The sequence below is a fragment of the Myxine glutinosa genome, chromosome 12 (genome assembly GCF_964187855.1).
Source record: "Myxine glutinosa chromosome 12, kmMyxGlut1.1, whole genome shotgun sequence".
NCBI classification, from domain to species: Eukaryota; Metazoa; Chordata; class Myxini; order Myxiniformes; family Myxinidae; genus Myxine; species Myxine glutinosa.
In genome coordinates, this window is record NC_136272.1 from 47,244,723 (window position 1) to 47,269,379 (window position 24,657).

A 24,657-nucleotide genomic window follows, 5' to 3' on the forward strand; every position below is an offset into this window, starting at 1 on the left:
GAAAAAAACGGGGGAATATTGTAATCGGTTCCCTCTGTCCGTATGTCTGTCTGTCTGTCTGTCCATCACGCTATCTCCTCCAAAACGGTTGGTCAGAAATTCACCAAATTTGGTCGTTCTGATCTACCTCCACATGGCAGGAAGGTGCAAGAGCCGTATATTTTGGCCCCGCCCCCTCGGCGGGGTCAAACGGTCAAGTACCGAAAATTGCAATTTCAGGCACATCTGTTAACATATTTGAATGAAACTTTGCATGTGCAATCAGCATTGGGGATGCATTGAATATGTAACGATTTTTGCGATTTGACCCCCGGTTCATGCCCCAGTGGGTGGGAACTTGGTGTCACAGATGTCAAAATGGAAAAAAATAACTCAAATTTGATATTGGGTCATTCCTGATGGATGGTCATGGTCATTCCATCTTTCAACTCTCCGTGATGTGGGAACCGTGGGGATTTGTGATTGTGTGCCATCGGCTTCGTTCTCGATTGTACTTTTGCTGGAGTGTTAAAATAAACTTCATTGGTTTTTTGTGCTGTGCTTCATGATACAGCGAAGTTACATTCTAACGAAAGTTTACCTTTCATAGACTGGTTGTTTGAGTGACAATTTGTTGTACTGGAACACCTGCTCCCTACCAAAGTTGTAAACTTGCAAATAGAGGAAATTCAAACTGTTCCTCCTTGTGCATATGGCGAATCCGCGAATGTCGCGGTTATAAAGTAGAAACCCTCACGTTATTTCCTCATTCATATTTAAACTCATTGTCTCTATTTTCATTCCAAACAGCATCATTCCAATCATACATTGATACAATCACAAAATACTGTGTTAAATCACGATTGTATTGACATATTAACAAACCAGCTCATTGTCGTCATTTCTTCACTTCCGGATTCGGGAGCAGGTTCGTATCGAGCCAATTCCAAAATCATAATTTTATTTCAAAATCAACCGAAGCTGGATGGAGGTTATGTTTTTACCCCTGTCTGTCTGTCTGTCTGTCTTTCTTTGTGAACAAGATATCTTAAAAAGTTGTGGACGGATTTGGAGGAAATTTGGTGTAGAGGTTGTGTATGTGACAAGGACAAAATGATTCAATTTTGTGGAGTGAAGATTGAAATCCGGATCCGGATGAGATCATTTTGATAAGTGATTCTTCACCATTGAGTGATAGGGCCAAAAACGATATGCAGTACGATGTTTCAAAAAATTGTGGATGAGTTATGACAAAACTTGGTGGATGAGTTGGGTATCTGACAAGAACAAGCAATTAGATTTTGGTTCAGGTCCGAATCCAGATCCGGCCTATCATTGGGATACAAAACAAAAACCGTTCACCCTGATGGAGGTATGCGCTCTACCGAGTGCCGTTCTAGTTTCATGATGCTTTCAAATCAAACTTGGTATATAGAGTCTTCACAAACTACTCCAAAGTGATGAAGCTAAAAATGCAGATAAAATATGAATAAGTGGATTAACAGAGAAAAATCTGATGTTTCTCAGTTGCAATAAGTATTCAAACCATTTGCCTAATTAACTTTGCTTTGGAGCAAATTATTTGTTTGAAAGTTAAAAAAAAAAAAAAATGTGTTATCGGTTTCACATGTATGTAATCAGTAGTTCAACTTAAAAATTAAGCTCCCCCACTTATCTGAGGATAAGTATGGAGCTTAACTCTCGCGAGCTGTTTTTTTTTGTTGTTTTTTTGGATACAAGATCGAGGCTCGTGTAAGAGCTAACATTGATCACAAAAAGACAAACTGACATAAAACATACTGTTACAGATACGACTTTGATGGTATGGTGGGCCGAGCGGGATGGCCGCCGTATCCGTACAAGTTACCCGATTGTGCCCGAATGTTAACTAATCGCGCTACGCTGGCTCAATAGGAAAGAGAAGACACCCGGCTGGGTTACAATCACACAATACGACACCAGGGGTTCAGTTCTCAAGACCTCCGGAGGAGGTTATATTAAGGCGGAAAAGGTTAGATTACAGGGACAAGAGGGAAACATAGGAAGGTGGGCACTTAGACACAACCTTATATTAACCCTAGACAGACCACAGATAAACGGGACAACGCTGACTCACACGGGATTTGATGGCAAGGAAAGCGGCAGTCGATGGCTCAGGTGCACCTGGCTCAGGGACAGAATCACGTACGGTGGTGTCCAGCAGATGCGGGGAGGTCGCTCAGCGCTCGTGGGTCGCGACTTTGGTGGAGATGCCGGGGAGGTCGCTCAGCGCTCGGGAGGGTGGCGTCTTGTCCTTCCAAGCTCGGGGCGCATCTGACGTCACGTCCGGCGCGGGGCCGCGTATATCCGGCGGGGAGTGACACGCCCTCGGCTCGTTAGCGCCGCCCCAGATGGCATCGGCCCATGGCTTCTCATTGGGTGCGGGGGTTACCGGCTCCGCCCTTGACGAGGGGCCGACAGGGAGCCCCTTCGTGGTAACCCCGTGGAGCGCGTGGTCAATGGCGGCTAACCGAGCCGGAAGGAGGACGCCCACTCCCCATGCCGTCACCGCGCCGCCCCCCTCTTTTGTTGTTGTTGTTGTAGTTGGCGCTTCTTCATGGGGAAGAGATGCGGAGAGGTATGGGGAGGTCCTAAACTCCTACTGGTGCCATATCATCACATTCTGGTGCAACGAAGAGTCATAATTAATGGAAACAAGTCCTTAACTGACATAGATTAAGAATAACTAGCAAGATGTCCTATAATTGTCTACGTGTGGTGCGGGGGACCTGGGCACGACATTTAATGGGGGAATGAAGGGGAAGATCGGCTCTAATGGGTGTTGTTTACAGACAATGGGACTAGGGAATGGGGTAAGGGGAGAGTTGGGGAGTATCGGAGAAGATAGGGGAATATTTACAAGCGGATATGGAGGTCAAATTCCATATTCGCAACATTGCACCCTTCTCTACCCTCGGGGCGTCCCGACCCGATAAATTTTTACCTACTTTAGTGTGGCACGCAATGTAGTTCCCTCTACTATTAACTCTACCCTGAGTGCGACAGTTTTATAGATATTCACAAATGAGTAAATATGTCCCCCTGCGACGTTGCACCCTTCTCCTCTCAGAAACACACCCACAGGATAACCGAATCCGGAAAGAATCCTCAAACTAAACATACAGCCGGTAGGGAACATTATTTACAAGACTACGCTGCTATTTACACTACGATCCAGGACCTGTTTTTGGAGGAACACATGCAGATGTTATGCATAGAGAGAGCGCGCTTGCCAACATCGATACACCAACCCACGAGTGCTCTGTGGCCGACGGCCTTTAATAACGTGCAGAGCACCCTTCCCGAGCATCAAAAGCACCACCCCACCACCAATCGGTGCAGTCACCATTGTTCAATGATTAAAAATAAATGCGACAACCCCTAACCCTGCAGGTGTCTCTTGCTCTTCTTGTGGTGCACTTGGTGTCAACTAAAAGTGGTTCACCTGTATGGCATAGGTGCCACGTTGACCCATAGGTCCTTCCACGGGTGGTGCTTGGCCGCAAAAGAGCTGCGGTCCATCGTGGGTGGCCACAAACATTGCGGTCCATATGGTGTATCGATCCCGGCAGCAAGCAGCGAAAGTGCAGGCCCACAACTGCGTCGCCAGCACCTCTCTCTCCTCTCTCTCTACCCCAAAGCCAGATCCTCGGAGGTGGGAGACAAAAACAAGACAGTGAGCAAGGTGGTAAGGGCGCAAAAGTGCACGCAATGCAAGGTGATGCACACTGGGGGCACATGGGAACCAGGTGAGACAGGTACGTTCCTACCGTACGCCCCCCCCACCAGGTAACCTACATGGCCCCTCCCTTACCCCTTACTGTATCAACAAAACACAACACTACCCATAAACATCTACTTTACAAATCCACAAACATCCCTACTGTCTTCCCCGTTCCTCCCATATACCAAATTCGTCTTCTCTCCCTCCTAACCAATCAAATTTGCCATTTTCAACTCTCATCAAAATTTGCCATTTTCAACTCAACATCAAAATTTGCCATCACCAATTCATCATCAGTCCCTCCTAGGGAGGGAGAGATGGAATCACCCCAATGTCTCATCCACGTCGTGATGCGTCTCACAAATCCAACAGCAATTCTCATTTCTGCAACACAAACAAAGAAAACACAGGTGTGGAGTCATCATCATCACCACAGGTAAGTGGCTGCGTATGGTGCGACAGGTTCATCAATCCTAACTATTTCCTAAATGACTTTAACAACTTTACACTACCCGGGGTCTTTCTCCGGCCAACCCATTGGCCCTCTTACACTATGGGTTCTAAAAACCAATTCCCATTGGCCAAACTGTGGTGCTCTTCAATTTGGGGTCTCACTCCCCCGATTCATCTCCCGGTGCCCTCGTACAATTTCTGGGCTGTGGCGTGTACCTCTCCCAGTGGGTCTACCCACCTGCACCCCTCCACCACTGCAGTTGCCTCCGAGCTTACCTGCTCCTTACCCTAACCTAACTAACTGGGGCAGGCCCTCTGGCGCTCTCCCCACTCGGTGCCCTCTCTGGCACTGGGCTACCCGATCCACACCCGGGATCCTCAGGCACCCACTCACAACTACCGGCTCCCAGAGCCCACCTGCGGCCTCACCTGGCCGACATCCTCACAGTGGTGGAGTGCCCAACCAACTACACACACTAACAGGCTACACGCCCAGCCATTTCCACAACACTAATGCACCCATCCACAACACCATTCTGCAACCGCACCACAAATGCCAATATCCAACCACAATTTACCTGCACCCTCTACCTAACACTTACACTACCCACCCCGGGTACTCGTGAAAGGGGGTCCACTCTTCCCCCATCCACACCTTCGCACCATGCACACCACTCCGTACCACTTACTCCAACTCTCTCCACACACCTGTACCTGCACACCTGTGTTCTCACACCTGGTGCCACCTGCACCCTTCTCTCCCCAAGCGCATTCGCGCTGATCCACAACACTCACTACTCATACACTGCTCCACACACCTGTCCAGTTGCACACCTGTGCAATCACACCTGTTCAATCCTCACACACACGCAGCATCATCTCAGCTAACTACTCCCTTCTGAAACTTGCGCTTCCCAGTCGTCCCTTTAAACTATTGCGCTCCCACGTCATTATCATCCATACTAATCTACCTGCGTCCCCACTACAGGTATCAGTCACTAACTAAACTTAACGTTACCTACTGTCATCTTCGCTAGATCCCTATCAATATCCTAACCCACCCGGGCTAGTTTTCACTGCCATACACCCCATAAGCTATTGCTCCTTTGCCCCACCATGGGAAGGATGGTGGATTTGCCATCCCACCACATCGGGGGTCTCTCACTACCAATTTTGCACATCAAATTTCAACAAATTAAAAATTTGCCAATCACTGCCCATCATCTGCCAATCACTACTGCCAATCCCTTGCCAATCATCAAATTTTGTTTTTTCTCTAATTTTGGGTCCAAAACACTAACCTCATCACCCAGTTGACTCACTAATACCTCTCGGTGCGCCAATTCCTGTCCAAAGCCCGGCTTCGTAAAGCCAAACAATGGATGCTGGTTGTTTTGTGCCAGCGGCTGGATGCGTCCGGCACTCGGTGCAGGGACGGGGGCTCACCCGTGCCGAGATCCCACGCACCACCTCGGCGTGGAGCCATCCAATGCCCCGATCTCGACCTGCCGGCACGTCTCACCAAAAAGTGGTCGCCATGACGACCCTTTCTATCGGGCTGCCAGCTCCGCCTAGTGGAGCCTGGACGCGGCCGTTCAAAGCGAGGCCCAGCACGCACCGAGGGCCCGACTCGGCTATAAGTCGCTCTAACCTCTAACCCGTGTAACGTCGATGCTTCACCTGCATGCTTACACCCCGCAGCCCGTTCCTTGCTCACACATCCAGCCGTTTCCATGCTCCTCGTACCGTTCCTTACACACCCAGGCACACCCATTCCACTCACAGCCTTGGTCACACACCTGACCACCGAACACTTTGGCACACATTCGTTGCTCGCACACCTCACCAATACACCGCTTCGCGCCCCCTCCTCGGTCACCTCCTCTGTGACAATCACAGGTGTGCCCTCATTCGCACACCCAACCATGTGCCTCACCACCAACTCCAGCGTGCATTCCCACTCACGCTCTACCATTCCAGGTGTGCATCCTTCCATCCCAGGTGTACATCCTCGCTCACCTGTCACAACCAGCTCACTCTCCTTGTCACTCTCACTCCTCTCACCACCACTCTTGACAACGCACTCACCCTTACTCTTGACAGCGCACTCTTTCCCCATGCACCTGTCCGTCACACACCTTTCTCGCGCACACTCTCCCGTTACACCCTCTGTAACACTCACCACAGGTGGACACTCTTCCTTACTTCTGACAGCGCACTCTTTCCTCATGCACCTGTCTGTCACACACCTTTCTCGCGCACATTCCTGCGCACACTCTCCCGTCACACCCTCTGTAACACTCACCACAGGTGGACACTCTTCCTTACTTCTGACAGCGCACTCTTTCCTCATGCACCTGTCTGTCACACACCTTTCTCGCGCACATTCCTGCGCACACTCTCCCGTCACACCCTCTGTAACACTCACCACACCACGCTTCCATGTGCTCCCTCGCACACGCGCTACGACCGACTCACTCTCGCCAGCACACTCACTCCTTGGCACGCACTTTTTCCTCACACACCCCAGAGTCGGACTTTCTTGCACACCTCCATTTTCGCACACCAGACCTGTCGCACACTTCACCAACGGCCTCTCACGAACACCCGGGTCCATCTCGACCCCCAAGCTTCTTAAATCCCCTGGCGCATCATACGCACGACCATATTGGTCACCACTTACACCGGGTCCTCTTCCTCTTCGCTTCTCCTCCATCACCTGCGAATCCCTCATCCGGTTAATGAGCACATCATCACGATCCAAACACAGACTTTGGACCAATTCTTTTATCTCCTCTTTTATCTCCTTGTTATCCCCTCTCCGTCGCTTCTTAATTTCACTCATCCCTTCTTCCACTTCTTCTAATTTGTGCCTCACCTCTTTTATTCCCCGGTACGTCTCCTCAAGCTCGTCCTCCAAGGCTACCTTGACCGTTTCCATGTGCGTCCTCACCTGCCGGTCCTTCGTCTCCATTACCTCTATCACCTCGTCCAACCTCGTTGTCAGTCCCTCACGTACCATCTGACATTCCCTCTTTGTCGCTATCAAGTCATCTTTTAGTTCTCTCTGTGTCGCTTTTAAACCTCCTAATACCGCAGTGTTCCTTTGAACCTGCTCCACTAACTCCGTCTGTCCCACCGTCAGCTGCTCCACCTCCTGCGTCAGGTCCTCTATGCCCCCTTGCAATTTTACAGTCCCCTTTCTCACCTCCTTCTCCATGTGCTCCTCACAGTGCCTCACCTCCTCGCGCACTCCTCCGACCTCCTCACTCACTCCTCTTCTGATCTCCTCTCCCATCACTTGCATCTCCTGCCCAGATGCCACCCTCATCTGCTCCATTTCCTCCCTGTGAGCATCCAGTTTGGTTTCTACCCCCATTCTGACCCCCTCTATCTGCTGCTCCATTTGTTTAACTTCCCTTTCCGCTTGGTCCCTCATGTCCCTCAATTTGCCTTCCATACTGTTTTCTAACCCCTCTAACCCATTTTTCACTCCCTCTATCTGATTCTCCTGGGCAGCCATTCTATTTTCTACCCCCATTAACCCATTTTTCACTTCTTTTATCCCGTTGTCTAACCCCTCAAAATTATTGTCTAACTTCCCAATTTTCTTGTCTAACTCCTCAAAATTATTGTCTAACTTCCCAATTTTCTTGTCTAACTCCTCAAAATTATTGTCTAACTTCTCACCGGTACCCCTCGCTTCGTCCCTCATTACCCCCATTTGGTTTCCCATTACCCCCATTTGGTTTCCCATTACCCCCATTTGGCCCTCCATTCGCCCACTATCAACCCTCATTTGCTCACTCTGAGCATCCATCCGGTTCCCCAATTGGTTACTCTGCAGTTTGAGGGACGCCTGCATTTGCGCCATAAATTGCTCCATGAGGACCTGCATCTGGGCCATCCCTCCCACTTGTGCAGCGGGTGCGGCCCACGTAGCTATGTGCGAGGCGCCATTTCGCGCGTCTGCTACCCCCGCTGTTTCGCTCTCCTCACGTGTCTCAATTTGGTCCTGGACCGACCCTGCTTCACTCTCCCCTACCGGACCCCAGCCGTCTTGATCCGCCATAGCGCGACTTTCAAAATTCGAGTTTCGTAAAACAAATTCGAAATTTCGGCCGCTCCAAATTTTGACCAAATTTTTTTTTTTCCTCTATTCGTTTTTTTTTTTTTTCCTTCAAAATTTGGTCGGGCCTCGAATCTCACTCCCGACACCAATTGTTACAGATACGACTTTGATGGTATGGTGGGCCGAGCGGGATGGCCGCCGTATCCGTACAAGTTACCCGATTGTGCCCGAATGTTAACTAATCGCGCTACGCTGGCTCAATAGGAAAGAGAAGACACCCGGCTGGGTTACAATCACACAATACGACACCAGGGGTTCAGTTCTCAAGACCTCCGGAGGAGGTTATATTAAGGCGGAAAAGGTTAGATTACAGGGACAAGAGGGAAACATAGGAAGGTGGGCACTTAGACACAACCTTATATTAACCCTAGACAGACCACAGATAAACGGGACAACGCTGACTCACACGGGATTTGATGGCAAGGAAAGCGGCAGTCGATGGCTCAGGTGCACCTGGCTCAGGGACAGAATCACGTACGGTGGTGTCCAGCAGATGCGGGGAGGTCGCTCAGCGCTCGTGGGTCGCGACTTTGGTGGAGATGCCGGGGAGGTCGCTCAGCGCTCGGGAGGGTGGCGTCTTGTCCTTCCAAGCTCGGGGCGCATCTGACGTCACGTCCGGCGCGGGGCCGCGTATATCCGGCGGGGAGTGACACGCCCTCGGCTCGTTAGCGCCGCCCCAGATGGCATCGGCCCATGGCTTCTCATTGGGTGCGGGGGTTACCGGCTCCGCCCTTGACGAGGGGCCGACAGGGAGCCCCTTCGTGGTAACCCCGTGGAGCGCGTGGTCAATGGCGGCTAACCGAGCCGGAAGGAGGACGCCCACTCCCCATGCCGTCACCGCGCCGCCCCCCTCTTTTGTTGTTGTTGTTGTAGTTGGCGCTTCTTCATGGGGAAGAGATGCGGAGAGGTATGGGGAGGTCCTAAACTCCTACTGGTGCCATATCATCACATTCTGGTGCAACGAAGAGTCATAATTAATGGAAACAAGTCCTTAACTGACATAGATTAAGAATAACTAGCAAGATGTCCTATAATTGTCTACGTGTGGTGCGGGGGACCTGGGCACGACATTTAATGGGGGAATGAAGGGGAAGATCGGCTCTAATGGGTGTTGTTTACAGACAATGGGACTAGGGAATGGGGTAAGGGGAGAGTTGGGGAGTATCGGAGAAGATAGGGGAATATTTACAAGCGGATATGGAGGTCAAATTCCATATTCGCAACAATACGATAAAGGGAGCGGGAGAACAAGATGGAGAGCAGGGACATCGGGAGATCTGTAGGAGGGAGAGGGCTTGGGGGGAGGAGGCATGGGAATGGGGGGGGGGGAGAGATTTTTAAAAAACCACATGGACACTGCTAGGACTTCCAGGAAAGAAGTCGGTGTTTCAAAAAAGTGGATCTGGGGTGAATTAATGGGGGTAGAAAAGATCAAGGTTTTGGATGGGGGAAGATAAGAGATGGTGGTGAACAGCTGTTTGAAAGACCTGAAGGGAGGAGTGGGATTGAAGAGAGTGAGGGAGTTTGTACCAGAGGCAGGAGAAAAGAGGAATGAAAGAGTGAAGGTGAGCAGAGAGTTTTGATTTTGGCAGTTTAACCATGAGGGCGCTGGCAGATCTTGTGCGACCTGTAGGAATATTTGGGGGACAGAGCACAGAGAGAGCTGGGGGAGCAAGGCCGGAGAGGAGTCGGTAGAAGAGAGAAAGACCACCAACCTGCCTGCGGTGAATGAGTGAAAGGCCCTCGGAGATAGCTTCATCGCGGGAGATTCCATTGATTCTGAAAGCTTCGGTTTCAACAGCTTGAAGCCGAGCTAGGTGTGAGGCAGGACGCAGGAGCACCAGCCTAGAGGGGAGAACAGTATTCCATTGTGCTGCGGATGAAAGGCTTGTATGTGGTGAGGATCTCAGGTGTGCCAAGGAAGGACTTTGCACGACGGAGGATGCCCAGTCGGCAACTGGCTTTCGAGGCCAACTTGGAAAAGTTATTAGAGCTATTAAAGAAGTTGGTTAACCTCATGCTTATCTGCTCTGCGATTTCTTTCAAGTTCTGTCAAAGATATGGGATACATACTCATATGGCCCTGGAGCTTTATATTTTAAAGATGTGGGACATGTTCAACATGCGTCACTATGACATCATCCAAAAGTCTTCAACAAAAGAATGTATCTGCATATTACATATGCCATTTTATCTTTGTCCCTTGTTTTGCAGTGATAGGGCTTAATAAAGTCGTCATTATGGACAGTTTTACTTGATATATCTACAATAGCGAAAAACGATTGATTGAAAGAAATTTAAATCCCACATTTTAGTGTTCAAGATATGGAGTTGAAATAAATTCCTTAAATGGAGATTTTTCACAAAAACTCACTTTTGTTATAACATTCATCCGTTCTTTGTAATAGGACTGCCCTGTATTTTGAAAAAGTGTTCTGTGCTGTTTTGCCATGGTTGCGTGCTTTGTAGGTTCTGCATTAAGCGGCGTTGGTTGGGGCCTCGACTGATCCTGGCCGTTCCGCAAACTAATACCTCTAAGGGGAAGGTGGATCTGTATGGTACGCTTCTCCACATTTGCAAACTTGTGCCACGTTTGAGAACTTGCATATGCAAAATTGGAATGATTATGCTTGTTGTGCCCTGTGCACAGCCATGACCAGTGTTTGGAGAAAGAAAATGGCATCAGGTATTTGTATCTCTCAACCATGTTTAAGGGAGATTGTTGTGACTGTGTACAGAGTTTGAAGGGATGCCTTTGGAAGCACGCAACGTCTTGGAGTGGGTGCACAGCATCGCATCGAAGCGCATATCGACGGCCCGATCTCCAACATCACTGAATGCACGACTAAAAGAGCGGAATTCCCAGAGCTGGCCCCTCATATCTGTACTGCTGTTGGCTCCACTCCAGCATCCACCACTGTTTTTTGCAGCACTTGCCGCCCGCTTTTCTGGACGTATGGACTTCTTGTTTGTGGACATGAGGGGTTGGTCCACCAAGGATGTGGAACACTGCTCAGATAAGCTGGGAGTTACCCGCTTCCCTGCTTACCTGGTGCAAACTCCTGAAGGCACTTACATGTATGGTACTCGGCGTGGCGAGCACCACAACCTGCGATGCCTTGACCTTTTCCTGCGCTTTCTGCAGCCAGAGGTCAATGACCTTTTCTTGCTCAGCCTCGGCCTCCTAAATGGGATCGCCTGGCTTGACATTTTCCTAACATGTGGTGCTGCTGTCAAACGCTTTGCTATGCTCATCCGTTCTCTTGGCTCTTCAAATATCCTTTTCCTATTATCGTGGCTCCCGCTTCTGGGTTTTCTACAGCTTCCTCTGCTGCAGCCCTGCCATGAGCTAGCACTCAAGGTCAGTACCTGAAACAAACTGTATAGGTCTTAACATAATTTATGGCCAAAAAAAAGTTTTATGATTTCAAAAAATGTTTTTTGCACAATCTGATACAAGCCGGTAAAGGCCCTCGCCTGATCTCGGCCTCCACCTGGCATGGGCTGGCAGAACCAGTGTAGGCCCCTGCCTTCTGTGCTGCATCTGCCATGGCGAGAAATTTCCATTTGGCCTTTGTTTGCAATTTTGATGATTTGTTAGCCATTTTTCTCTGATGAATTGTTTTTGGAGAAATTATTAATGGAGTTTATGGCAAAGCGGAACTCTGTGAGAAGCACTGAAAAACTATTGACAAATAACTGGTGGTGGAATTGGCTACAAGAACAGTACGAGCTTGGTCGACCATGTGAAACTTGGCTCAAAAAGATAGACAAATGTGGTTGGGGACTTAGTGTGTTGTTTGTGTCAGGAATGGAAATTATATTTCGTCCAAATTGAGGGAGAGAGAATATGGAGGGAAATTTTTTGAATTTTTTATTTTCACTTCTCAATTTCTCATTACCAAAACATTTTCAATCCCTTCACTGTTTTTTTTTTAATATTAATGTAAAATAACACTTTACACTTCTTGAAATTAACTACTTTAAATATAATTGTTTTTCCTACTGCAGCTGATACGTTATGCCAGCATCAGTGAGGCTGCGGCCTGGCTTCGTGCTGATTGGTTGTTTTACTCGTCGCATCACGGCCTGTTGCTCATTACTTACCTCAATCTGGGCCTGCTCATGAGCATCATCACCCGACTAATTCGAGCAAGGTCTGGGACTCCTCAAAACAGCACTGCTTCAGAGAACAATCTTGAGTGGCTTTCCAGCTTGTGGGTCTCGTACTCAAACTTCCTATTTCAGCCCCACATTCAGCCTTTTGCCCCGTCGCGTCTGTTGAACGAAGATCTGGACATACGTCTGGCTATGTTCCAGCGTATTGCCATTCCAGATCTGTTGTTGCGGGTAAGCATTCCCACAACCTACATTAAAGAACTATTCAGCTGGGAACACCGGCTGTGTCTCCATCATCGACAGAATTCAAGTGGCAATGATTATCTGGATTGCGATACGCGAGTGCCACAAGAAACTCTGTCCCATTCCCCTTCATCTCTTGCCCCTGCTGAGTCATTCCATGACTCCCCGCATCAAAACACAATGCCCTCTGACCCGAGTCATTCTGCCTGCACAGCAGAACCAGAACGAGGCCCTCCTCATAAGAACGGCAAGGATGTTGCGCCGGAGAATGTTACGTTAGTACGCACCTGCACCTGTGGCATGAAGAAAGCTGATTGTAAAAAGAGACGAAGCACCAATGAGATCTCAGATGGTTTAAAGACTCGCCGTGGTGGCCGAGTTGCCTCCACGTCTCCTGAAGACCCAGGGTCAACGGAAGCTTCTAAACAAAGCAACCAGCGGCAGTTGTGTCGCTGTCCACTTCCTGGCAATCCAAACTGCAGAACTGTTCCAGCACGCACGTGTGGTGCTAATACGTCTTGGTCTACCTCCCCAAGCTGTATGTCTTGTCAACGAGATGAGGTGAAGCACAAACCTTCATAAATACTCCCAGTTTGCACTTTTGTGATGCACAATTATTCTTTTAATATCAATTGAAATATTTGAATGGTTTACTATTTAAATTCTAATTTAGCTCCCCTCCTACAGTGGTTTGATGCTAGTGGTGGCTTATTAGCCTCCGTTGGACGTGTTCCGAAACAGGGACTTATGGATTTGGTCTCGTCCGTGCGTCCGCAATCATATCTCGGAGAGGTATGGACCGATTTTGGTCCTACTTGGCATAAAGACAATACATGACCGTATACATATGCACATCGTTTTATTTCGCGATGCGATCAAAGATGGCCGACTGGTGGCCATTTTAGTTCTAGAAAAACCTGATGTTGAACACGTCTTCAACCATTTCTCGGACATGCATTTGCCGATCTTGTTCAAACTTGGGACACAGATAAATAAATGATGGCTTACATAAGCATATCATTTTTCTTCGAGATCAGATCCAAGATGGTCGACTGGTGGCCATTTTGTTACTTAAACGTGTCTCCAACAATTCCTCGGACATGCATGGACCGATTTTCTTCAAACTTGGCACAAAGACAATACATGAGAGTATACATATGCAGATGATTCTGTTTTGTCATCCGACCAAAGATGGCAGACTGACAGCCTTTAACTCCGTATAGCAAAATTACTGAAACCGCAACGGGGGCTTTGACATTTTTTCTCTTTTTTTCCTTGTTGTTTAAGGTGATCAGTTTAAGATCTTAAGGTCTGGATTTCAAGTCCCCACTTTACCAAAATAACACCCAGGTTTGTTGACTCAGCTTGTCATCTTTCTGAGGTCGGCAAAATGATTACCTGCTTACTGAGAAAAGTGAGCCAGTCGAGTGTCCTGCGTCGGAGTAGCGACCTGTCCAGGATTGTCCCCCATAACCAATGAAACTGCCTCGGCAGTCTGAAGTGCTTGATGGTGCAAGGAGGATCATCCACCATCCATCCAGCAAGGGTGAAGGAGGGGATGACATTGCTTTACCTACAATATTTTTTTTCCCAACATTTAAAATTGTACATCATTTCTTAATTCCTGAACCAAATCCTCTTCAAATTTCACCTGAAGGTTCCTTGGTGCAATACAATCAGACCCATTTTTATTTTATTTTGAGGGGCCCATGGACATTGATCAATGAAAGGTTGGTGGTAATTCTGATTTTAGGATGTTAACGGTTAAACACTAAAGATCACACACTTTGCCTCGCAATTCCCTTGTATTTGAGTCAAAAGGAATTAAATCTGGCAGAATATGTCCTTTCAAACAGGCCATATAACAGGGTAACAATTTTGCTGTTTTTTTCCTCAAAAGCTACTGGGTACTTCATATTAAATGTTCCCAGTGGTTCGCACTCGTAAATAGTTTGTCTGGTGGTCGTTGGATTAGGATAACCAAAGGTCTTTTAGACCCCACAGAGCCTAAAGTCCTTTGATTCCCTAGAGACCCCTTAAACATTAACATCATTTAGACCTCTTACACCTTTCAGACATGTTAGACATATTGGACCCGTGACCATTTCGAACTTTAGACCACTTAGACCACTTAGACCTGGGGTGGTTTGGCAGGGGAGTGGTTGGAGACGACACAACAACAACAACAACAACATGCATTTTAAGGCCATTTTCCCTGCTAGAGCGGGGGTTAGCCTTGCGGTCCCCATGACATTCTTCTCCATTTTGCCCTATTTTCTGCATCTCTCCTTGTTAACCCCCTTGCCCGCATTTCTTCTTCCACCATCTTTAGCCAAGTCTTTCTCGGTCTTCCCCGTCCTCTACTTCCTTCTACATTAATTTCCATCACTCTTCTCAACCAGTCACTTTCATCCTTCCTCAACACATGACCAAACCATCTCAACCTGTTCCTCTTCACAGCATCAATCACAGGCAATATTCCCATCATCTTTCGCAATTCATCATTTGTCTTCCTCTCTCTCAACGATACTCCGCACATCCATCGAACCATTCGCATTTCCACCCTTTCCAGCCTTCGTTGCTGCTCTACGTTCATTACCCATGTCTCGCTCCCATAAATCATAACACTTCTCACACATGCAGCATACACCTTTCCCTTCAGCTTCAGCGACACTCTCCTCATCAGCACGCCACTCAGTTCCCGAAACTTCTTCCATGCACATCTCACTCGAGCAACCGTTGCCGAGTCTGATCCACCTTCTCCATTCAGCATGTCTCCGAGGTAGCAAAATGTTTTCACACCTTCCAGCTTCACGCCGTCTCCAAGATCCAACTCAACATTTCCTCCATCTGCAGCTCCGTCTGTGCACACCTTACATTTGAATGTAGCTGCCACACTGGTAAATGACCCTCTCAGACCACGACATTTTTGATGAACCCACTCAGCGCACATTGTACATTGAATGGAGTTCACTCCGACACCCTTCCTGCACACAGCACACGGCCACTTCCCAGTTCTTTCCACCTCACCACATGCTTTACCACTTGCCATCACCTTCATCTTTCCGATATTCACCTTCAGACCTTTTGTCTCCATACATTCCTTCCACTTGTTCATCTTTTCCTTCAGTCCATCCATACTTTCCGCAATCAACACCAGATCATCTGCATACAACAACTCCCACGGTAAACCCTCCTTTACGTTCTGAGCCAGCACCTCCATCACAGCTACAAATAGTAGTGGACTTAGTACCGACCCCTGATGCACTCCCACCTTCACCTCAAACTCACCACTGTTCCCATCCTTCGTCCTTACAGCTGTGCGTGCTCTTTTGTACATTGCCATCACTACTCTGATCAACCATTCCTCCACTCCTAACTTCCTCAATGCCCATGTCAATACTTTGCGTGGAACCCTATCGAATGCTTTCTCCAGATCAACAAACCCAAAAAACAACTTCTTTCTCTTCTCCATGTACTTCTCCTGCAACTGCCTCACAATGAAAAGCGCATCTGTCGTTCCTCTTCCTGGCATAAATCCAAACTGCATTTCGTCGATCTTCACTTTCTTCCTTATCCTCCTCTCCAACACCCTTTCCAAAACCTTCATTCCATGCTCCAATAACTTTATCGCTCGGTACGAGCCACACTCCAGAGGGTCACCTTTCCCCTTGTATAGAGGGACGAGGGTACTCAGTTCCCAGTCCACTGGAATACGGCCTTCTTTCACCACCAGATTACAGATCTCTGTCATTCTCTTCACACCCCAACTTCCTGCTGCCTTCAACATATCTCCCACAACTCCCGTCGGCCCCCCCGCTTTTCCACTCTTCATTGCTTTTATCGCTTCCTCAACTACCATCATCTCTGCCGGTCCTAAAACTGGGTTACTCTCTATGTTGCCATCCCATTCATTCTCTGTATTCAACAGCATTTCCATATATCTTTTCCATCTTCCTTTAATTCCATCTGGGTCGACAACGATTTGTCCCACTTCATCCTTCAAGCACCTCACCCCCATCACATCACACCTCTCTTTCGCTATGTGCTTTGCAATCCTGAATACTGCTTTCTGACCCTCTTCCGAATCCAAGCGTTCTCTGAACATTTTCCTCCATGCCTCCTGCGCCTTTGCTACCTCTTTCTTTGCAGCCTTCCTGGCTGCCTTATAACTTTCATGCTCTGCTGTTTCTGCTCCCGTACCCTTCGCCTTCTGCCACTCCTTGAACTTCTTCCTCTTCTCGTCAATCCTCTTTCCAACTTCATCATCCCACCACCATGTTTCCGAGTGCCTCGGTGGTCCTTTTGTCCATCCACATACCTCACCAACGGCTCCCAACAGACTAGCTTTCATTGACATCCAACCACTTTCAAGCTCAACCACATCATCCTCTACCCTACTCAGCCTCTCTTTTAATGCCTCCCTTACTGTCACCTCTTTCAACCTCCACACCTTCATTCTTGGTTGGTACTTCACCCGCCGAGCTCTCCTCGCACCTTTCACCCTTATGTCGCAGACAACCAAGTGGTGCTGTGAAACAGCCTCCTCCCCCGGGATCACCTTTGTGTCCCGGAGGTGCCCCCTATCTCGCCTACGCACCATCAGGTAGTCAACGGTTGTCGTCGACCCACCTGACGTGTATGTAACAAGCTTATTATCCTCTTTCTGGAACTGAGTATTACAAATCAACAAATCAGCTCCATCAGCAAACTCCAAAATCCTTTCACCTTCTCCATTTCTCACACCATATCCGTAACCCCCATGAACTCCCTCAAAACCATCCATACTCCTTCCCACATGTCCATTCAGGTCTCCTCCCACCACAACAACTTCCCCATCTTTCACGTTTTCCATCAGCTTCTCTATCGCACACCAGAACTTGTCCTTCTCTTCATTGCTTCGACCAACCTGCGGAGCATCTCCCGAGATGACGTTCACCAAGAGCTTTCCAATCATCATTTTCACCATCATCAACCTATCACTCACTCTAGTCACACTCACCACACTGTCTACAAACTCCTCAGAAAACAGGACACCAACACCATTCACGCCCTCCGGGCACCCTTGCCGCACAAACTTGTATTTCTGTCCCTGCCTACCCTTCACCATTCTCACACCACTTCCCTTCCATCTTGTCTCTTGCACACAACATATGTCCACTCTTCTTCTGACCAATACTTCCACCACTTCTCCTGATCTCCCTGTCATTGTCCCTACATTCCATGTCCCAAACCTCAGAAACCGATCTCCACTTCGTGCTGTACCCTGCCCATATGTAGTTGTAATTGTCATGGTTCTCTTTTTCTTCTGTGGAGACTACACATTGCATTAATTTACGATGTCTACGATTCGAATTGAATATTATTATTATTTTCTTTGTTTTAATATTTCCTTATTTTCAGCATCACTATTTTTTGATAGATGACGACTGAGCTGATCAGTGGGGATTTTATTTATTTATTTGTATCCAGAAATCTAGGCTCTATACCAGCAATGTGGAGGCGTTAAACGGCAGAGGGCAGCAGTTTCACATGTTGCGTCCAAGGATAATAGTTTGTAAGGAACTTTGGTGCAGGAGGAGGCCATTCGGTCCATCATGCCGATGTTACACCAACACAATAAATTATCACCCATCCACACACAAGCTCCCTACAGGTCCTGCCAAAATCCATGTTTATCTCATCTATCTAGGTGCCTATAACATGCATTTTAAGGCCATTTTCCCTGCTAGAGCGGGGGTTAGCCTTGCGGTCCCCATGACGATCTTCTCCATTTTGCCTTATTTTCTGCATCTCTCCTTGTTAACCCCCTTGCCCGCATTTCTTCTTCCACCATCTTTAGCCAAGTCTTTCTCGGTCTTCCCCGTCCTCTACTTCCTTCTACATTCATTTCCATCACTCTTCTCAACCCGTCACTTTCATCCTTCCTCAACACATGACCAAACCATCTCAACCTGTTCCTCTTCACAGCATCAATCACAGGCTCTATTCCCATCATCTTTCGCAATTCATCATTTGTCTTCCTCTCTCTCAACGATACTCCGCACATCCATCGAACCATTCGCATTTCCACCCTTTCCAGCCTTCGTTGCTGCTCTACGTTCATTACCCAATCTATCTAGGTGCCTATCTAAATGCAATATAAATATATCAACTATTTTCTCTGCCACTACCTTTCTACAGAGACCATTCCATGCATTAACCACTGATTGAAAGACCCAACCCAGCCTTATTACCGTCTCTCCTCTTCTAAGGGGTGTTGCAAAACATTTTACCTTTCTTTCCCCCGAATGCGTGCACAACCGTAACGGGTTCTCGGGAAAAAAAGGTAAAATGTTTTGCAACACCCCTTATATCCTCAGGCAGTGGCCCCTGGTCCTATTTCAATACCGTCCATTCTGCTGAAAATAACTCTTCTGCACCTAAATTGTCCACACCCTTCATTATCTTAAAGATCTCCATCAGATCCCTTCAGGGTCATCTCTTTAATGTAAAAACGTGTGTCCCCTTCAGCCATTCGTCATAGCTTAATGCGGCAATCCCCAGATCCAATCCAGTAACCTTATGCTGAACCCTCTCTCTGGTAGCTATATCCCTCCTCAGAAGTGGGGACCAAAACTGCACACAATATTCTATATGAAGCCTCACTGAATTCCTTTACAGTATTAGCACTAGCTATTTTGATTTATAATCTATCCCCCCTATTATTAGTTATCCTCTGACAACCTAAAAGTTTGTTAGCTTTACCTATAGCATTGTCCTGTCTGCCTAACCCCCCTCCCCAACCCCCCATATATATTACCATCCACTGATCCTTCTCCAGTGTGACACGCTCTAAGACTGTCCCTTGCATCATGTGATCTCGATTTTCATTATTCTTACTCATCCCCAGCACCTTACATTTCTTTATGGTAAACTGCATCTGCCAATCACTTGCCCAATCTATAAAGGTATTGACACTTTCCTGAATGATTAATCCCCTCTCTGCTATCTGCAAATTTAGAAAGCTGACTCTTCATTCCCCACTATCCAAATAATTGAGGTAAATTGCGAATAATAATGCTCCAAGTATCAGAGGCGGATTAAGATTTGTTTGGGGGCCTGGGCATAAAAAATGTAGGCCCAAAATATCCCCTAAAAACACGAATACAGAATATGCATTAATACATAGACTCCATTCATTGTTATACCAAGTTAATGAAGCATACGCTCGGCCATAGGTACATATACTAGGACTAGGACAAGCTGATTGGTAATGGAACACACCACAGCACTCTTATTGGTGTGTTCAGTTACGAAGTTTGAATTTCTTTTTTTGTATACATAGACGAGGCTCGTGGAAGAACAAAAAGTTTATTGTAGAGTGATCACCAAGTGGTTTTAGCTCTCAAGCAAGCACACCATCGAAACCATTGGTAAGGAACGGCTGCTCTTGGCAAGGTTATGTTTTCACCCTCGTCTGTCCATTTGTGAACAGAGTATATGAAAAAGTTGTGGACAGAATCTGGTGGAGAGGTCGGGTGTTTGACAAGTTTCAATGATTGATCTCATTTTGGGGAAACGGATCCAGATCTGCATCTGATAATTTTTTTATGTCATTCTTCACCACTGAGTGATTATATAGCACAGTATCTCAAAATGTTATGGATTTATTCGGACAAAATTTGGTGGCTCGGTTGGGTTTGTGACAAAGACGAAATGATTAAATTTTGGTGAAGATCTGGATCCAGATACTATAATTTTCAAATGATTCTTCACCTTTAAGTGATGGGGCCAAAAACGATATATAGCACGATATCTCAAAAGGTTGTGGGCGAGTTGTAACAAAACTAGGTGGATGAGTTGGCTTAGTGACGACAACAACGAGCTGATTAGATTTTGGTTCAGGTCCGAATCCAGATCGTTGTTGGTGACAAAACCGACAAAACCGAAAAAACCAAAACCTCTACCCATAGCAACATCAACACAGCCACAGCACAACTTCAACCCTTCCTCAGCACCCTACAAACCTGGCTCACCATCAACAGACTAAAAGTAGCCCCCTGAAAATCAACAGTCATTTTGTAACAAATTATACCAAGGAACATGTTAACAAATTTGACTTCCAGTTCAAGGTTGCTCCACGTGTAGATCTTCCAGTTCAGGGATCTACAACTGCTCCTTCCACCTCAATCAATGTTAGATTTTCATGATGTTTTTACCTGCAACATATTGCAGGTATACAAGAGCATTGCGTTGCTGTTGTTTTTGGGGTTGATTTTTGAAATGTGCACCCAATGAGCTGCTGGACCACACCCCCATCTATCACTTGACTCATAGCACCCACCATAGCACCACGTACAGGTTTTTTTTTAATGAACAAAAGGTTTATAGAGGAAGACACACACACACACACACACACACACACACACACACACACACACACACACGACAAAGGTAGCAGATCTATATTATAAAACAGGAGTGTCTGTCCGTTCCGAAACTACTCCCACCGTTTTGGCGCTAGCCCCACCAAACCTTCTGTGGAACGTTTTGGGGTCCTAGCGGATGTTGTAAGGTAGGTAGGAGGTTTCATACATTCCTCCATAAAATTGTGATTTTGAAACTGACTCGACTGAGCTCCCCCGAATCCGGAAGTGAACACATGACGATAATGAGCTGGTTTGATAATGTCGCAATACAATCATCATTTAACACACTATTTTGTTATAGTATCAATTTATGATTGGAAAGATGCAATTTGTAATTGAGTGAATACAATTATGGTTTTGAATTTCCAACCGTACGGAACGACTCCATATCCGGATGTAACGTCAGCACGGATTTAAATATTTGTTTGTCATGAATGTTGGTAAAAGTTTATTTTTTTTATATCAATGCTATTTTATTTGTGATTGGAGTTATGCTGTTTGGAATGAAAATTGAGATATTGAGTTCAAATGAATGAGGAAATGACATGAGGGTTTCTCCTTTCTAACCGTGACATTCGCGGATCGCCATATGCAGATTCGCCATTGACTGGGTTTTGAACCATTCAAACGGGTACATTTTATGTGCAAGTCCTTCACGAGCCTGCTGTCCATTTCTGACGCGCGACTGAAGGTGCCACAGGAATGTGGAATTTATTGGTTCCATGGTTTAGCCTTCACCGTTTCTGCAATTGTTTATTTGCTTTTGGCTCTCCACCCGAGCGTGGCGTAGCATGGGTATCTCGCTAGTATAAAATAAATCCCCTGTTCGGAATTGCAATAAATCCCCCATCCCCTCAAAGCTTCCACCTCACCCCATCCCCTCAAACCTTCCACCTCACCCCCATCCCCTGAAACCTTCCACCTCACCCCCATCCCCTCAAACCTTCCACCTCACCCCCATCTCCTCAAACCTTCCACCTCACCCCCATCTCCTCAAAGCTTCCACCTCACCCCCATCCCCTGAAACCTTCCACCTCACCCCCAACCCCTCAAACCTTCCACCTCACCCCCATCTCCTCAAAGCTTCCACCTCACCCAATCTCATCAAACCCTCTACCTTACCTCATCCCCTCAAAGCTTCCACTTCACCCCATCCCCTCAAACCTATCACCTCACCCCCATCCCCCCCAAAGCTTCCACCTCACCCCATCCCCTCAAACCTACCACCTCACCCCCAATTCCCTCACAGCTCCCACAACCCAACCCACCCCTTCAAAGGTGAAGTTTCTGTCAACCCTCAATTCTGATTTTCTGCAAATAGAGCGAACAGCATCACCTCTCTTGTGCTAAAAACCTGCTCTGTCCTGTTGGTGTAAATTGTCAGCTTCAGAAATGCTCACAACAGATCATTCGTAACGCCATCGAGGAGTATGTGAGCACCAAAAAGTAAAAAAAAAAAAAGAGTGATAAATAGATCATTCCAATGAACAACACGCACTTGAAATATTCTTAGACGTGTAAATCCATTATCAACAATCTGCTTGATGCCCCTTGAAGTCTTCGATTTCTTTTTCAGGTCTGTCGGCTTTCTTGGCGAGAGACATCCAAGGCATGCAGTACCTCCTGGTTGGCATGCAGTGACTGTGCTGAGATGTGGCCACCTGCGGTGATGCAGTCACCCACCTGTGTCATCTGCCTCGAGCTGTTCTCCTGCGGCTGTCAAATCACAGCGCTGCCCTGTGGACACGCCTTCCACCACCAATGCATTCTTAGGTGGTTGTACAATAGTCGTCACTGCTGCCCAATCTGCCGTCACCCGGCTTATCAGGCCAGGTCCGTCGGACCCGCCGACTGACGGTCCGCTGGGTTTGCGGCCCGCACGCCTTCGCCCCATCTCATTTCATCCTGCTCCATTCATTCGTGGTGTGTAACGCACATTGCTTTTCTTTAACCTTCCAGTTTTGCCATCTATCACTTGTAGAATCGTTACAGGTCGTGCATAATGTTTATATTAGCAATTAGGACAGGGGTTCCAACAAACAAACAACAAAAAATGCCAAAATGATTGGTGCGGGTGCAGTATGAGGCAGAAACTCTTATTTGAATCTGGGACTGCTCAAAAGGTAATGCCCCCATTTAGGTTCGGTGAAAATTTGATCGGTTCATCTTCCCTCTCTATTTCCTCGCACTGTTTACGACCCACATGAGCTCCATCCTTCATGGGCGGAGAATGGCACCAACAAATGCATATAAACGAATGACGCCACTTTTGGCATCGCTTGCGTCCCAGGTTACCACCACCGTTAAAAAGAGGCCGACGCAAGTGGTTCATCCTATTCTCTCGACATGGTTACCTTTTACCTTGTCTATAGTTAAAACTCTCTGTCTCTCTGTCTGTCTCTCTCTCTCTCTCTCTCTCTCTCTCTCTCTCTGTCTCTGTCTCTGTCTCTGTCTCTGTCTCTGTCTCTGTCTCTGTCTCTCTGTCTCTGTCTCTCTCTGTGTCTCTCTGTCTCTGTCTCTGTCTCTCGCTCTCTCTCGCACACTCTGTTTTACATTTTAATGTTTACAAAACTCGGACAATTCTAAATTTCCTTCTGGTTGCATTTTCCCCAGTTTTGTTGAGACGTCCCATCGGAAGTTGCAGTTTTAGGAATAAGCGTCTTGGTATTGTTGTGCGTGTGTGACCAAACTAAAGAAATTGGTCTCGTTGTCGAACGTGAAATGCTTGGTTTGGAGCCAAGCTCAAACCTCCATCGTAGATGTTTGACTAGTTTGACATTGCTTGTCTCACCAAATTGGACAAAAATGGCGTCTTAATGGTTTCTCATGAAGAAGAGGGAAACCTCCTTTATTTGACACAAGTCGCCCATCCTTCACCCTTTTGACCTATATTCTTCCTGTATTGCACTTCCAAGCTGTTACCTTTTGGCCTCATGGTTTCCTTAACACTGCCATTGATCGCAACTTCTCGGGCCTGTTTGGAAGGCTGTGATTTTTGTTGCAGCATCTCCTCGTTTTGTTTCCTTCGTTTGACGACTTAAGCTATTCTACCTGAAGGGCTCGCTGCCTTCCCTACCAGCACATCGTCGCTGCTTTTCCAGGTTGTGCTGCACCCTAAACAACCTGTTCGTCGTTCACACTAATCGTCAAGCAGGCGCAGCACTCATTCGCCATTTTGTGATTCCATTTAAACGTTGGACAGGTTTTCCGAGAAACGACAGCAACATGGCTGGTTCACTCTCGAATAAAGTTGTTAGTTTGAATGGAAAAGGAGAAGTTTGTCTTTCTTTGGGGATTGGGTGGAGTGGAACGAAGTTGGAACAGAGTCCTCCCAGGCCTCGAAGACGTTATGATCGTTTCTTATCGTGTACAGTGGATGAAAACAACAAGACGTCGATTGAGATTCTTCTCCTCACTTCCCAAGGTGGTTAGAATACCTCGATCAACGTCCTGTTCATTTCATCCATTGTCCTATTTGTCCACCGACACAAATCCACAGCAGCCTTCACCAGGGAGACTGGTTTTTCTTTCTTACATACAGCAGTGTTCGTTTTCTG

The 24,657-nt window shown here is 47.2% G+C and overlaps 1 protein-coding gene across 4 annotated transcripts in view; it reads left to right on the plus strand.

Annotated features, from left to right (window-relative positions):
• Nucleotides 1–24,376, plus strand: part of RNF103 (ring finger protein 103) — a 39,053-nt gene extending 14,677 nt beyond the window's left edge. For all 4 annotated transcript variants that reach the window (XM_068132509.2, XM_068132510.2, XM_078766797.1 and 1 more), the window contains exons 5-8: nucleotides 10,797–10,885; nucleotides 11,066–11,688; nucleotides 12,339–13,250; nucleotides 22,677–24,376. In XM_068132509.2, coding sequence (XP_067988610.2) covers nucleotides 10,797–10,885; nucleotides 11,066–11,688; nucleotides 12,339–13,250; nucleotides 22,677–22,955 — 1,903 coding nt within the window. In that variant the 3' untranslated portion in view covers nucleotides 22,956–24,376. The remainder of the gene's footprint in view (nucleotides 1–10,796; nucleotides 10,886–11,065; nucleotides 11,689–12,338; nucleotides 13,251–22,676) is intronic.
• Nucleotides 24,377–24,657: the final 281 nt, after the last annotated feature.